The following is a 16,924-nucleotide window of genomic DNA, read 5'->3' on the forward strand; positions in this document are numbered from 1 at the left end:
GGATATAATATACATTTTATCATAATTATAACAAAATAATATTATGAATGAACTGGCCAGCATAAGGGTCTGTGACATCTAATAAATTCTAAAAAATGTGAAGGAAAAGTTAATGCAGCAAAATTACTTAAATTATATGAACTAAGCATGAATGAAATGTTGGGTACTAGCTGATTTGTGTACCTTTTGGCGTTTAATCAACCCTTATACTTGACTTTTAAAACTGTAAGTTTTTGTTAAGGAGATTTTTGTACCTTTTGGATAGATTTTCATTTTTGTCTATTTTGCAAAGTTACATATCTGCTTTACAGATTTGTTTAAAATTTGGAATAAGCAATTCTATCATTATAACCTGAAAAGGTGTTAAGTCGGAACTGTAACTACCACTGGAGAGATCTTTATAAAGAATGATTATAGTTGCCATCCTCAATAACAATTTTTTTGAGAAAGCGTTTTGAATAAAATAGGAAGGTATTTGTACGTAACTAGCAAAATTAAACTGCGATTTCAGTACTTCCTTTTAAGAGGAGTAAGAAAAACAAACTGCGAATACAGTACTTCTCCCAAAAAGGCAAAGAGGCAAAGATTTTGAATCGAACGACAATTCATTGATGTAAATCGGTTCACCCATTGATAATTTTAACAGTTGCAAGACTTCCTCTTAGTAGGTGTAAGAGCATGATGGCACTTCACTGCCACGTAGAGGACCTTTAATCACTTCTTCGTGCTAAATTTTATCAAAATCGGACTAAGCGTTATGGAAATATTGGTAATAATAGTTTTAGAAAGGGCTTTACTTGGGTGGGGCAAACTCCCCTCCTTATGAGGCGTAGCGTCGAGACTTTTAAAATGCAAATCTGTACAAAATTTCGATTCGAATGACACTTTTTTCATGAAAATCAGTTCACGTGTCGATAATTTGAAACGATTGCTATACTTCCCCTTAACAAGTGTAAGATTAGATCGTCGCTTTAATGTTATGTAGGGGAGCCCTAACCCTATCATCCTACCAAATTTTATCAAAATCGGGCCAAGATTTACAGAGTAATTAGTAATAATAATTTTGGAGGGGGCCTTACATAAAGGGGGCTAGCTCCTCTCCCATTCGATGTACAGAGTCGAGACCCCCAAAAGGCACATCTACATAAAATTCCGAATCGAATGACACCTCATTCATGAAAATCGGTTCACGCGTTTAGGCGCTACGCAGTTTACAAAAAAGGTAACAACAACAACAACAACAAGAACAAGAACAACAACAATTTTTGAAAATGCCGTTTTTGCACATTTTCGGCAACTTTTTTCTCAAAATCTATCAGATCTAGGTTGTTGCAAAAAAATTACAGTTATAAAGGAGGATTTGCCCTATAATTTAAAGAAAATTTGGGAATTTTATCTTTTATAGAAAAAGAGAAAAAAATTGTCAAAGTTGGGTGTTTTTCAACGTTACGCTTTTTCCTGCAGTTTTTGATGATCAACCCTTATACAACTGTCCTACCGGACAGTTTTAATAAGGCTGAAGTTAACAACAATTTCCCTTCATTATTTTTTTTATTTTTGTTATATGTCTATTTTTGTTACTTTAAGTGGCTTAATTTTTAATAAATATTTTTTCATGAGGTATAAAAATAAATGTGTACACCCACATTTTTGTGGCCAACAGTTACCTTCCAGGGCCTAGTTACTAGTACATTAAAAATAAAAATAAAAATAAAAATAGAAGGAAATCCCTTGCCAAAAAAAAAAGAATTTAGCAGTCAGTAAAGTTTACTGTGTAATGTTTTCCATAACATTTATTTATACCAGCTGTCTTGGAACGCTGTTAGGGGTTGCATTATTGTAAAATATTGCTGACATAATTCTTTTTTAGGAAACATATGGTTCAGGAATGTATTAACTCCTTGACGTAAATGAAGTTATAGCTTACCAAAGTTAGCGTAAAATCAGTTTTATCCCAAAGAGTGTTTTTAATAGACTAATACAATAGAAAATTTATTTGAGATTTTACTGTAAAAGCACGGTTAAAACAATGCCAAACATGGAAAAAAACTTTTCAATAAAGAAATGTTTCTGGTCATTCAATCAAATCAAATTCCTAATTTTTGGATCATATGTATTTTCATCTGATAGAAGGTACCTTCCGATTTTCATCTGAGTTCAGGGGATAATTTTTTTCCACCTATAAATTATAGGATTATATGTATATTTATATTTTATATTGCACAGGATTTTATATTCCAATTCATGAATTGTACACTAATTCGATTCTTATGTACTGGTATCTTTGGGAACCGTAAAATCATTAGGTCTTGCATTGGGAGCCAAAAGTGATCAGTAATGTCAATGAGTTGACATTTTTTTTAACAATATTCAGAAAAGAAAAGTTAATATGAAACAAAATTCACTAAACCACTCACAAATTAATAAATAAAGTAGAAATGGCTGACGATAATATTTTGAATTGTTAAACGAAAATGAATAAATCATTAAATCATTTAAGGAAAGACGATTACAACAACTTGTAATATTCCTTAAAAGTAAACTTTCACTGACAAATGAAACTTTGAATTAATCTAAAGTAAAAGTAAACTAAAGTTAGTATCAATATGATGGAGTTTCACAACAATAAAACCGTATTTTGGAGGAAAGTGATACCTCTGTATACACTAGGTTTTAGCTGTTTATAAGCTAACTCTTGTAAGCTAACTGTTCGTAAGCTAATTGTTGGAGGAATTCTTTAACGAGCTGTAGAAAACAAAACGATTAATCAATTTTAGTAAATTCCTAAATTGTACACAAATTCGATTCTTATGTTCTGCTATCTTTGGGAACTGTGTAATGAACAAAATTTAATGTTTAATGTTTGTACTAATTTCCGATAATTGTTATACATTCATGTTTAATCCGCGTGTGTTTTCCAAATAAACTTGATTATTCTCTTTTAAATACGGTGAATTTAAATCCATTTATAAAAAAAAAAAAGAATAGAAAAGGAGATAGAAAAGAAGTGCTGATTTTCCATTAAAACTAATTTGGTTGCTTTCTGAAAATGTGTAAATGTGGTTGCTTTCTATTTGTGGGTCGGCGTGATCTATAAATGGAGTTTCAGTATTCTGTTAAAAAAAAAAATATAAAGAAAGGCCTACGCTTTTGTTGAGCTGATGTTAGCGCATCCAAGGGATCGTTTTTTTTTTTTTTCTTTTAAACATGAGCAGCTCTTGGAAGAGTATTCTGAGAGTAAAATAAAACATTAATGATTAGTTTCATTACAAACGAATTCAATATTTCATAAAGTAAGCCTTTTGTCACGCAGACAGTCTATTTAAATTCTTTCATTTTCAGCTCACTTATTGCAAGATAAACACCTGATAGTATACGATAAATTTAAATTTTACATATGGATTGTTTTATTATTATTATTATTAATATTTAACTTACTTATTTTTGAGTGATATAACGCTTTTCTATTTTTAAGTTTATATCTTTTTTATTCACTTTTTGGAGTAAATTGATAAACACTGCACATCAAAAACAAGATATTGTGTGAAAAATCTCAAAATAATAATAATAATAATATAATAATATAAGTCTTTATTTACATTTTTATTACACTGGTTTTTCAATATTGAAAATTTATTAATTCAACAAGACATACTCATGGTCATTGACCGTCTGAGGGGTTGTTGTATTAAAAAACAAAAAACAAAAATAAAATAATTGTACTGAGATATGACAAAGAAATAGAAATAAAAAACCTAATGAATAACCAAAAGAAAGTAAAATAAACTAATCCAATAAAATATAAACAAAATAATCATCTTAATAATTAAATTCTGATACTAAAAAGAACCTGTACTTCCACGCATGAATACAATAATTTATTAGACCAGCCCAATCTTTTCCATCCAAAAATGAAATAAATTCGGCATGGTCTAATGTTGTCTTATTTAAAAATTTTATTCTAAATTCAGATAAAATTGGGCAGGAAGCTACAAAATGAAAGACATCTTCAACCTCATTTTTGTTACATAAAGAGCATAATGCTACCGGCTGATTAAACATATACTTATTCAAATACAGCAGCTCACCCCGCACTTTTATTAGCCAACCAATATGGTTAGTCGGCAGATTGCCGTAAACAAATTTATTGCCTGGCTGTAGCTGTTTGAATAAGGTATATCTGCTGCTGTTTAATGCTTTTACCTTAAACTCTTCAGCTGTAATTGCTCTTAATTTTCCTATAATATCTGAGGTGGATACATCGCCATTCAGAAGATCTTCTATTGCAACATTACATTTAGTACACAATACCTGCCACTCTTTGTACCAAAATATTTTCTTTTTTATAATTTCTCTGGTTAGCATATAAGGATATCTAGAATGTGGTAATTTGAGACACTTCTTTATGTAATTCAAATGCAATTTGAAAGTATACAGAAATATTAAACTCAGATTTGTTTCCAAATAAATGTTAAAATCTGGAGTATGTCTAGGTAATCCGAAACACTTCTTTACAAAAAATTTTAGAAGAATCTCTACACTGTCATATAAACGGAAACCCCACACCTGCGCGCTATAACACAGGATTGCACGCGAAATTGCCTTGAATACACTCAACTTAGACCCAAAAGGTATTTTTTTATGCGTTATTAATTTGTTAAAAGTATTCAAAGCAAATTTCGCGCACTCCACTTTTTCTTTAAAATGCTGTTCTAAAGACAGTTTCGATGACAGCGTGACACCCAAGTATTTGTAGGTATTAAGAACCTCGATTGCTTCATTTTTATAGTGCCACTTTTCTCTTCTAGCTATCCTACCCCCATTTCTGAAAACTATAATTTTGGATTTTTTTAAATTAACAACCAAGTTCCACAAATCGCAGTAATCAGAAAGGCAGTTTATCATTTTCTGAAGAGAATACCTACTCGAGGCCAGTAACACCAAGTCATCTGCATATCCCAAAATAAAACACGTGGACGATTACAATACTTTTTCTTACTATGTAGAAAAAGAGAAAGCTCAAAATTAATATACAATATATATTTTAGTAAGCTTGAGAGAAAACAAAACATTTCATTCACAGTGTTCCAAAGTTTTTCTGCCAGGAAATTGAAAAATTTCCCTAAAAACAAAAGTTCTCACTTAGAAGAAGTTTTACTTGTTTTTACTGGAATATTTGCTATGGTTTAATAAAATAACCAAGATTTCACAACTGATAATAAAACTAATCCACTAAAACCAACTAGCTAACCACTGAAAGTAGTGAATAAAACTTTTGGTAAAGATTAATGACAAAACGTTATGAAATGTTAAATGAAAAAAATAATAAAAATAAAAACAACCACTTTACTGCCCTCCGACTGTGGGTGGAGAGATTTTATTAGGGAGTAATAAAAAAACACAAAATTAGAATTTCCATTTTAAAAACTGGGAAAACTAGATTATTTTCAGGTAATTACGTACAACTAATTCTACTTATATAATGGTTGTTACAGCCGAAAATAAGTTTAGAAGTAGAGAAGATTTTTAGAAATTTATTTCTTGTAACTGTATATTTACTTATTTTTCTCCAGGATTATTCTGAGATGATGGCAATTTTCACCAAACGTTTTGAAGCCTTGTGATACAGGAAATGAAGTGTAATAATTCATGAAACAAATATCTCGAAAATGGAAAGCGGAGGAAACCAATTATACTTGTTCTGTAAAATATTTGTGTCACTTCCGATATTTGTCTACAAAAATCCGAAATACGGAAGTATTATTCAACTTTACTAATTAATTATACGGAAGTCGAAATCTCTAAACCAAACCGAAACATTAATGAAGAAGTAATTTAAAAAAAAAAATCACCCAAGCAAACAAACACATCTCTAAAATTAGAATAGAATTGACCATTTTATTCTTACTCTACTCAAGTGGAGTTTGGAAAAAGTAATTGGAAGCTATTGTGAAGGATTTCTGGTGTAGAATTTGGGGACTCATTCACCCAAAAGTAGAGAAATAATGACCTTCAGAATCAGCTGATAAAAAGTGGAGAAAACGGCTTTTAGGCCTCCGAAAACTGAGGGTAAATGATTGGAAGATGATTGGGATACAGGTAACATTGGAAGGATATGGTTGTGGGATACGATTCCATTTTAACAGCCATTATTGATGATGTTTTTAGAATAATATTTTAGAAAATGGGGAGGTTACAATATTTAATACATGCACATAACGATGGTTACATCGAGGTGAACAAACAGCCGAGGTGTCATTTATTCTTCCTCACCTGACGATTAGCTCACTCTAAGGTTTCCATTCCACGAAAATTCCCTTTATATGTCGGTGACAATAGCACTTTTTAGAGTAATGAACTCAAATTACCTCTTAACATATTTTTAAACTGGTGTTACTTTCTAGCAGAAGTTTTTCTTTTGTGAATTACCTTTTCTAACTTGTACAAATGGTTTTATGTCTCCTCTTGTCACCAATTCAGCGAATGTCTTTGTATTTCAATTCAATTCGACCAGCTTATCGATAACATCACTACTTGGTATTGTTTAACATGGAAATAAACAAAGGGTCTGAGTATTACTTTCAATATCAACCCATTTTGTTTTTTTTCTACAGTCTAGCTCATACTTTACTTCAGAAAGATATTAAACCATTTAACCATTTCTTAACATTTAGCTTTTTAATTAATCTTGCTAATTATCTCTCACATCTTTGTGGATCATCGCCTTTTTAATTAGAAAATAATTAATTTCCCATAATTAATTATCATTACTGTAGACTTCAGCGAAGGGGTCTCGTAAGATCTGTGTTACAGTTATACGAGCCGTTCACTGCCCAATTCGTCGATTAACTCCATAAAACAAAAATTGGGAGAAATGAGATGAAATAATGTACTTTTTTTTTTTTTTAATTCCTGTTTATAATATAAATTCAAATAAATTTACCGCTATCATTCAGAGCCTGCTACTGAATTTGAGTTGAATTATTGCACCGATTTATTGTACATTAGAGCACGGAGTTAATCAAAATGACTTCTGAAATAAATTAATAAATAATTATTCAATGGCCAATATAAATTTGTTGTTTAATGGTAGTAATCTTTATTATTTGGGAAATTAATTATAAATTATAAAGCTATAACTAAAACAAGTGATTTGACACGTAAATTTAAATATTTCAAAAAAGTAGAGTTAATCGATTTGAGCAGAATGCGGCTCATATAACACTTTAAAGTAATTTGAAATAAATGTAAATTAATATAAAATGTAATCAAATTTGTCAATAAATAATTTATATAACTATAACAAGAGGACAGAATAGAATAGAATAAATATTTATTATAAATAATATATACATAAAATAAATATAGAAGTATAAATGTATAAAACATTTCAACCTTCTTAACTAAGTGAAGTAAGAGAAAAGTCAGGTGAGGAGGATTGGAATGCAGGGAAAAAAGGAGAGGAAAAACCTGCAGCTAGTGTAGAGAGTTAGAGGAGTATCTGTTTTATTCTTTTATGTTGTAGAAGGATCTGTAGGAGGCTATGTCGCGGCAGAGTGGATTAGGATGGCAGTCTAGGATGGAAAGGAGTTTCAGCATTTACGATTTTGGATATAGGAGTGTACGGGGGGATAATGGACGCAGTCTCGTGGAGTGAGTCAATTCTACTGCGTCTAGGAGAGTCTGTTGCGAGTCTTAGAAATTTGTTTTGCGTTGCCCTGGAGTTTCTTGTTGTTGCTACTACAAGTCAGGGGCTCCAGGCGGAGCAGGCGTAGAGCAACATCGGCCTAACAAGAGGACATATTTCCTTATAAACCGGTTAACATAAATTTGTATCTAAAGATTGAGCACTTAGTTATACCGTAAGTTCATTTCACGTACTTAGACACAAGAACTTCAGTTAAAACATCACTAGCAACTGATGCTGATATCTAAATGGTAAAGTAATCGCCCTATTTTTTTAGGCGCAGCTTAATTTTTTTAGGTCAACTACCGATAGAGACGGATGTTTTTTAACAAATAAAAATTAGCTGTTTTACGGGATTCGAACTGGTGATCTCCCGCTTACAAATGCACGTTCGACGTCTACACCAATTCCCACACCATCTAACAACATTCCTATTCCTCAATACTTGAATATCTCATTTCGGTCAGCAAAGAAGTTCCTTTACCGCAACTAAATTTGATTATATTTGGGGAGTAAAACACTTCCACAATATTTGACCGTCCCTCCCTTTGAAAAACTTAGCCCTTATCAATCAAACTATCATCCAATCGAACTATCACCCAATCAAACTATCATCCAATCGAACTATCACCCAATCAAACTATTGTTTCTCCTTAATGGTCCTATTCTTTCTAACCTTAAAAAATTCTAATCTTTTTCCCGACCAATATTGTATAAGCATAATTTTAAATATTTTTTTATAAGTTTCAAAATGAAATTAAAACTGTCCGGTAGGACATCGGTATTAAGGGATGATCGTCAAAAAGTGCACGAAAAAGCGTGACGTTGAAAAACACCCAACATTGACAATTTTTTTCTCTTTTTCTATAAAAGATAAAATCCCCAAATTTTCTTTAAAATTAAGGGCAAACCCTCCTTTATAACTGTATTTTTTTTTTTTTTTTGCAACCACCCAGAACTAACAGGTTTCGAGTAAAAAGTTGCCGAAAATGAGCAAAAACAGCTTTTTCAAAAAATGTTCTTGTTGTTGTTGTTGTTGTTGTTGTTACCTTTTTTGTAAACTGCGTAGCGCCTAAACGCGTGAACCGATTTTCATGAATAATTAGTTTAATATAAAAAAATGTATTAAGCGCAATGAGTATACTTGAACAATTTCATTCAACATCATCATTCTGCGGTCGTTAGCGTCAGGAGCTTTTTCCAAGCCTCCGAATAGTGTTCTATTGTTTGAAACATTAATTAATGTTATTACTGAACAAATTTTAAATTGCTTTATAATCCGTTTGTAGAAATAAATATATTGAATAATTGCGAATTAGTTTAGAGAACTTAACACCCACTACGGATTTAGTTACACGGGCGAGAGTAACACTATACTTATAATAATTGACGTTTTATCAACTAGCCTGAATACAAATTGAGAGTCAATCCTGTACTCGAACTTGGCCACTAACAAGCCCTCGCTGAAAATAAATGAAATAAAGGAACTAATATATTTAGACAAAGCCAAAATTAAGTTATTTTATTTATTTGAGCTTATTTGATGAAATTAACTGTGGCCGGTTCACCCTACAGATTGTTGTATCAGATTTCAAACTGTAAGCATTCCATTCTGTCGAATTTCTAATTAAATCAAAGTGTATTTAGAGAATGTCCATTTATATTTCGCCTTTCTCGTTTCTCAAAGTCAACTCTTGAATACCATTGACCTATCTTTCTGTCTTTGAATTACAAAAATAAAGATTACTTTATTTTAACTACTCCAACAAGTTTAAATTCTCATGGAATGCAAACATTACTTCTTTCACCTTACTTTATGATAATTTTTCATATGATTCCCATCAGATTTAGCTAAATTAGTACGAGATTTAGGACCAATTAAAAGAAAATATTATCAGTTATCAATAATTATTGTAAAATGGAGTTACGGAAGAAGCGCTCCATTGTTTCTCACATAATTAATAGTTCCTCATTGTATTTACCAGGTTAGTTTCAATTAGCGCGCCACTATATTTCTTTACCTATTTCTTTGTTCCATCGTAGAGAGCAAAATGCTTACTCAGAGTTAGAGTTATTCCATTTTTTGTTTTAAAAAGTGGTCTTTTGTTTTGCTATATAAATCTCTCATGTTCTATTGGTGAAAAGAAAGAAAAAAAAATCACAAATATCTTCTATATTGTTTTATTGAATGGTTTGATAGTTCCGCCTACTGAATGCTGTATAGAACCGTTGACTTTTTTTTTGCGACCAATGGCTCGCTTCTTTAGTGAACCGCTTTTGTATTTTCAATTATCATTAAAGACTGATATATTACATTTTAGCTCAATAGAATATGTGTCAGTTCAAGCGAACAGTTTTTTATAAAAAAAATTTTTTCACAAAAAATGACGAGAAAATTAGCCATATGAAAAAGTTTTTCAATTGATGTTATAATATAACCATAATCCACTTTGAATATTTTTTAATTATTACTTTAAAAAAAAATCATTTTGAAACCATCCTAGATCTATCTTCAGTATTATTTATAATAAAGAGCGAAAAAAACATCAGACATGATTATAATAGTGTAAATATAGTATTTATTTATAAAAATAATTTGTGAAGCATAAACCATACAAATGAATCCGTATTCACTCACACAACAGCAAAAGAAAAATAATAATAATCTTAGGGCACGGATTAGCTATGAGGTTAGCATACTGTACTCCCACGCGGAGGTCCCGGGTTCGAATCCAGCAGCTGACCCTTAAATTTTCTCTTCCTAGGAGCTTCTTACAGCTCACTGTCCGGTGATGGACAGTGTTGTCTGTAACGAGAAACTGTCCGGAGGCCGGCGGTGCACTGAAAAATGCTCCGGGCGCCAATAACCTAAGATGTTGACGCGCCTTAAATCATAAATAATAATAATAATAATCTTATATAAAAATGAATGTAAATAAACAACAAAATCAATTACTACAAACATATTGATGAATAATGTACTAGAAAAAAACATAATTTAAATAGCAATTCAAAATAAAATAAATCATTATTTAAAAAAATAAACCCACTTGAATTAATCTTAAAGTAAAGATGAACATTAAATCAATATTACTGTAAAAAATGATTAAAAAATGAAAAATACTAATTATAAAAATACTAAAATACTAATCATACGTAAAATATTCATTCAAAATAAAGGACCTCTAGTAAGCATATTTACAGGATTATAATAGTGTAGTTGGTAATTTTAATTTTAAAATTTCAAACAAATATAAAAGAAATACATAAATAATGCATTTAGTTTAACACTAGATGCTGGTTTTACTTGTCATTTACTAAAACCAAGACTTTTTGTCAGAAAACCATTTCAACAAACTTGTCAAAACTTTTGTCGAAAAACCAACATTCCAGGATAAAAGAATTTGGTTTTCATTTAATTTATTTTTCATAACGATTTCTTAAATAAACTTACCACTCCATTCTTCCTCACCTATTTGGTTGAATATTTTCTCATTTTTAACGTTTATAGTGCCCACGCTTTGGTCTGTTTTTTATTTATTTAAACTTTAAATTCGTGATTTTTTTCTTTTTTACATTGTTTTTAAAAAATAATTCAACTCCTACTTTTTAATTTTGGGAGATCAGCAGTTGCAGTTTTTAAGATTACTTTTCCAAAAAGCATTCGTTGTTTTTACATTAAGCTAGTCTCAAAATAGGAACAGAAATTTGTAAATTTTAACCAAATTTTTCCCGATTTTCTATTTATTAAAAAATTAAAATAAGAAAAGTTTTTTAACAATTCAAAAATCTGAAAATAATTTTTACAGTAAACTGTCCACAAAAATCTTTTACTTAGTAAAGTTCTATTGTTATGAATGTATTTTCAAAGATGTAAGCAATAATATTTTTAAGAAAAGGATTAGTTCAGTGATTAGATTTATTGGATTCCCACGCGTATGTCCCGGGTTCGAATCCAGCTGCTGGTCCTTAGATGTTTTTATTTCTAGAAGCTTCTTACAGCTCACTGCCCCTTAATGGACAGTATTATCAGTAACGAGGGAACCCTATTCATAGGGACTGAAGAAAGCCATTGGCCTCAAATATTGTCACACCTCAAATTAAAAAATTAAAATAAGCAAAAAAAAAAAAGAATTTATTTTTGTAAGCAGGCTTTCCATAAACATATCTTATCAGGTTTACTAAGTGGAGGCACATGGCGAACCAACTTCGGTATAATTTTCTTAATTTAACACATCACTTTAACAGTTCAAGGCGAAGTGAATACAGTACCGCAACACATCTTAGTTTTGCGGGCCTCAATTAACCGTTTAGAATCTCAGGAGTCATTCACTTTCGTCCCTTTGTTCAAACAGGTTTTCGATTGAGAACTGATAATTTTCTGAAAACGTTAATTTATAAGATGGTTTTGTTTTTTTTTCGACTGTTGTTGATGATTTTTGGTGAATATCGTGGTGCGGTCTTAAATAAAAACAACTTTTTTGCTTTATACCAACGTTTCGGTAATTTTTACTACCTTCTTCAGGGTATTATAAAAAAAAAGTTTGTGAAGTTTAATGTAGAGCTACGAGTATATCATCATAACTATTGATGTTATGATGTCAACAGTTACGATGATATATGATTTGGTGCATCTACAGTAACGATTTAAATGTAACTTTTTCACATACCTAAGTATACAAACTCGATAAAAATTTTTTAAAACAATTGAGAAAGGTAATTTGCGAATTTTGGTGACAGGTTATTCTAGAGACCCCCTTAAGAAGTACATACTAAATTCTGTAATATTTAAATTAACAGGCCAACCAACACCATTAATTTAGTGATATTTTCATTTAACTTCTGTTAAAACGTAGAAAAGAATAACAAGGAACAGTTTTAATAATCGTACAATTTGAAATGATAATAAATAAGTAAAAAATAATAGGCTATTTATTCTGGCAGGGCTTAACGTCAAACTAATTAGGAGGATGGGATGGAAGCACGCACTTAGTATTACCATTTTTCTGACGAATAAAACTTAGTAATAAGCGAGACTCAACCTGTGGATTCCACTCTCAAAACAACTTCTCCAAACTCGTCGCCGTAATAAAACTCTTTGGTAAGTGTAGAGAAAAAATTAAATTGTTTTTAACTTTCTTTCACCTCATTGAGAAGAGTTTTCGATTTTCTTCAAACACATAATTGAAGACTATGGTCAGTAAGCTATATGAGAAAAGCTATGAATGAATGTCTAAGTACAGCCAGTCCAACTGGAACCAACCATCTTCCCGCTAATCTCTGAGCAAATCCCTTCACAAAAAAAAAGTAAGGAAATAATGCAAGAGTTCTATTTTTTCAATTTTGAGAAAATCACAGCAAAAATGAGATTCTATATAAAAAAAAAAAGGCCACTTTTGGTTTGACAAGTTGGCCCACAAATTTTTGCGAGCTTCTAAACCAAAAATCAAGTTTTAACTTCAGTTATATTTTTGTTTTTTTTCTTCCATTTTTGAATTTTACTGGTATAAAAATTCACAGAGTGTTGTTGCATTGTTCAACTACAAACCAAGTATGGAAATCTACTTTTATGAACTCAGTTTGTCCTCAAATCGGTTGAAAATTCAATTTTAATAAGTTTTACGATTGCGTTATTTACAATATAAGTAAAAAAAATCATTACAAATTTTAAAAATCAACTTAGCTAAATGTCAGATTTGGTCAACCGCTTTGCTTCGAATTTGGGTTTTCACTTATATACTTAATTCGTATAAGTATTATAAAAGTGATGATGACTTTATATTCACGAAGTATTTATGTGCAAATAAGTTTTATAATAATAAATATTGGCTATTAGTTTGCGAAGTTCAAAGAGAATGGTTCGAGCGATTGTAAACCCAATAGATAAAAAATCGATTAAGCAAAATGTCAATTCCGGTGGATCAATTTAGATCTAAAAGTTTATAATCAATTTCTTGATTGTACTTAATTTACTCGATAAAAAGTAGGTGAGAATATAGAAAACCATTAAAAGAAGAAAACCTCTTTGCTCTTCCCCCTACAAAGAAAACTCTGATGGACATCTAGCAAGAAAGAACTCGTTAGGATAGATTATTTTCAGTTTCATACGCTAAATGTTTTGAAAATCTTTTAGAAGTAAACTGAAATATCAGACGCACCTGTATGAGTGATGACCATCACAGTGAGTATCGCACCAGACAACAACAGTCGATTCATGCCGCCGAATAAGACAATCATAGCAGTGGGTACATGCTTTATATAGGTATGCTCAGAGGCGGCTAATACTGCCCCCACCTTGCTTTCCAACAAACCATACCCGCCTCCAGAGTGGGAGTTTCACTCACACTAGATATTACATTATCTCACCCTCTTTTTTCTTCTTACTACCACAGCTTTCTCCTAAGTTTCCCATTCATAGTAACGCCTACAAGGTTTCCTATTCCATTAACTACCCAAATCTGGACATCAAAAACAGGTTGTGGTTAAAAACCATCTATCTGTTACATTAAACTGTCGTACATTATCCCTCAATTTCCTTCAATAGTTGGCAGAACGATAGAACTGATGCCCTTAAAATGCATCCTTGATGGACTAGTTCTTAAGAATGCCACAAACAAAATAATAATGGGCAACTATTTTTCGCAATTCTTTAGTTGGTATTCTCAAGATTTTCGTGAATTGGTTTGAAATCATAACATGTTATGGGCGGTCCCCGAACGCTAGCTCATACCCGCCCCACGTACACACCTCTACCGCTCAACCAAACGTCCACAAAATGCCAATAGCCACAAACAATCATAACAATAACAACAACAACAATAAAAGTATTAACAACAATCACATAATTACAAATATATAAAACAAAATAAAATCACACACTCGCACACACCCAACACAAATTCTAAAAACCGCACAAATCAAACCCCCAACAACACGCTCCAGCCAACCAACCAGTTCTACGACTTTATCTTCCAACCACCGGGGTCATCCGTCTCTCAAAGGAAAGCCATATACGCAAACGCGTTCTCCAGTAACAAGGGGAAAACGTCTCTAGCTACGCAGAACGGGAATCCCACCCTCCGCCACATAATACAGCGCAAATCATCATAAAGATCACATTGCATAATAATGTGCTCCGCTGTCTCTGGATCTCCACACGCGCAATATGGGTCCGTTGCTAAGCCCATCTCGAACATTTTTGGTGCGCAACATATCGTGTCCCGTGACCAATCGTGCAACTGCATATGGTATCTCAGTGGAAAACAGCCGCCTACCTCCGGCAGCGTCGGGGACGAAACTAAAGGTTGTTCTTCCCTTAGTTGACCCTCGCCACCTATTCCTCCATTCCCGATTCAACTCCTCTTCCACTTCGCCATACATTCTTTCCCGAAATCATATCAGCCACCGAAAATCGTACGGCTCTTAACATGGGCACCTCTAACATAACATAACTAAGATACGAAATATTTAATGTCTCATATTCGCACGATTTCGTCTTGAACAATAGCTGTAATAATTTTCATAAAGTTAAATAAATTTTAAAGCAAAGAACATGACTAGTTTAGGCTGTTTATTAGCCTAAAGTTTGGTTTTCACGACATCATATATTGGGCAACTAAAATTATTATTCGTCAATGGAAAAGGAAATCCTATAATACCAAAAGCCATTCTGAAGAAAACAACAATAGTAACCGATCTTGTATGAAAATCCAATCCCAGGTCAAGGCCACTAAAGAATCACAGCTGCCTGAACAAAGCGAGTAGCATTCATAAAAAGAAAAAGTGATGCTCTTCCTATTCTACCAAAAATTGTAAACTTAGCCTTCTAAAAAATTTTGTCATAAGATGGTTGGATATTTCCTACTTCATCTCAGAACTCTACAGAAATTAGTTTAGGATATAAGCCCAATTTTTTAAAGGTGTCCCCTTAAAACAGCAATCTCCAGCGAAGAATCCAAACAAGCAACTGAGACAGGTCTGAGAGTCCTGAATCATCTTAATAACAAATTCTAAACAGGCCCTAAACGTTTGGACAGCTGATAGGCGGCAAAGCTCATCCATAAAGATGAATACTGCGAAGCTCGTCCACTCGCGAAAACCTGTCAAAAGGTGAGTCAAAAGCTGGTTCTGAACCAATAAAGAAGAGTTAAGCTTCCAATTTGGCCAGCCTACGTACTCTCATCTTTAACCTAAATTTTCAAATGACACAGCACCGAGACTAAAAGAACCTCTTTAAAAGCTGTTAGCTTTTCCCAGTCTCCTAGAATTTCCTAATAGACTGGAGGTAAAAACACAAGAATTATCTCAGCTAAAAATAATAAAGTAATCCGTGTCTTGCTTTAACCAGAATAAAGTTAAATAATTAAAGGCTTAGTTACGAAGTTTAACGGAAATAACAGCTTTGTTTTGAAATCTGCATACTTTTTTTTTTGAAAAAAGTTTGAATTCCATAATTCAAATTAAAAATTAATAAAATAAAAATTAAGAACTTAACGGAACAAACCGAACTCTGTCGAATTAGAATATTATTCAGGTATTTAAATTTTTAATAAAACTCGCATTCTCACATTCACATTTTTTTTTATTTTTGTGTAAATATGTCAATCTGAACCATAATTTATGCAATAAGGATAGACATTTGTATGTCTCACGGCAGATTGTTTTTAACCAGCGTTATCACGCTCTTTGCATGTCGGATATAAATCGGTTAAAAAGTTTGGTGTAGATTGCTACTTTATTGGTGGAGGTAAGTGCCCTTTTCTGTCCGACATGTTGACCTAGAACCAACTGGAAAATTAAGCTCTAGAATCCTTTTTAATATAAGAAAACTAAATTAAATTACCAACAATATTCACAAGAAAATTTCCTGGCGTCTGATTGAATTAAGAAGGCAACCATTTTATCTCGCTCATGAAGTCGATGGAAATTATGGAATTTGATTTGATATTATGTTTTGGTATGCAAATTAGAGAAGTTTTCATAAAATCAACTCAAAGCAAGATGCGCTCTCTTCCTACATCCAGTTTGATTGCCGTTACAACTGGTTAGATTTAGCACGTTGAGATCAGAGGAGGAAAATTAGTTGGAAAAATCCAGGAGGTTACAGAACGGGGAAGTTTAACCTACAACCTTCTTCAAGTGATTGGCACAACAAGTGGTCATTTAGCTGCAATGTCTGGGTGGCTCATCCTGTAATCTGCTCCACTCGTACAGCTAGTTCAAGAAAATTTGTTATTC

The 16,924-nt window shown here is 32.0% G+C and overlaps 1 protein-coding gene across 1 annotated transcript in view; it reads right to left on the minus strand.

Annotated features, from left to right (window-relative positions):
- Positions 1-13,990, minus strand: part of LOC141451066 (uncharacterized) — a 38,337-nt gene extending 24,347 nt beyond the window's left edge. Inside the window, exon 1 of the mRNA XM_074122101.1 lies at positions 13,846-13,990. Coding sequence (XP_073978202.1) covers positions 13,846-13,924 — 79 coding nt within the window. The 5' untranslated portion in view covers positions 13,925-13,990. The remainder of the gene's footprint in view (positions 1-13,845) is intronic.
- Positions 13,991-16,924: the final 2,934 nt, after the last annotated feature.

The sequence above is a fragment of the Rhodnius prolixus genome, unplaced genomic scaffold, assembly GCF_049639745.1.
Source record: "Rhodnius prolixus isolate KJV_2025 unplaced genomic scaffold, Rpr scaffold_8, whole genome shotgun sequence".
Classification (NCBI taxonomy): domain Eukaryota; kingdom Metazoa; phylum Arthropoda; class Insecta; order Hemiptera; family Reduviidae; genus Rhodnius; species Rhodnius prolixus.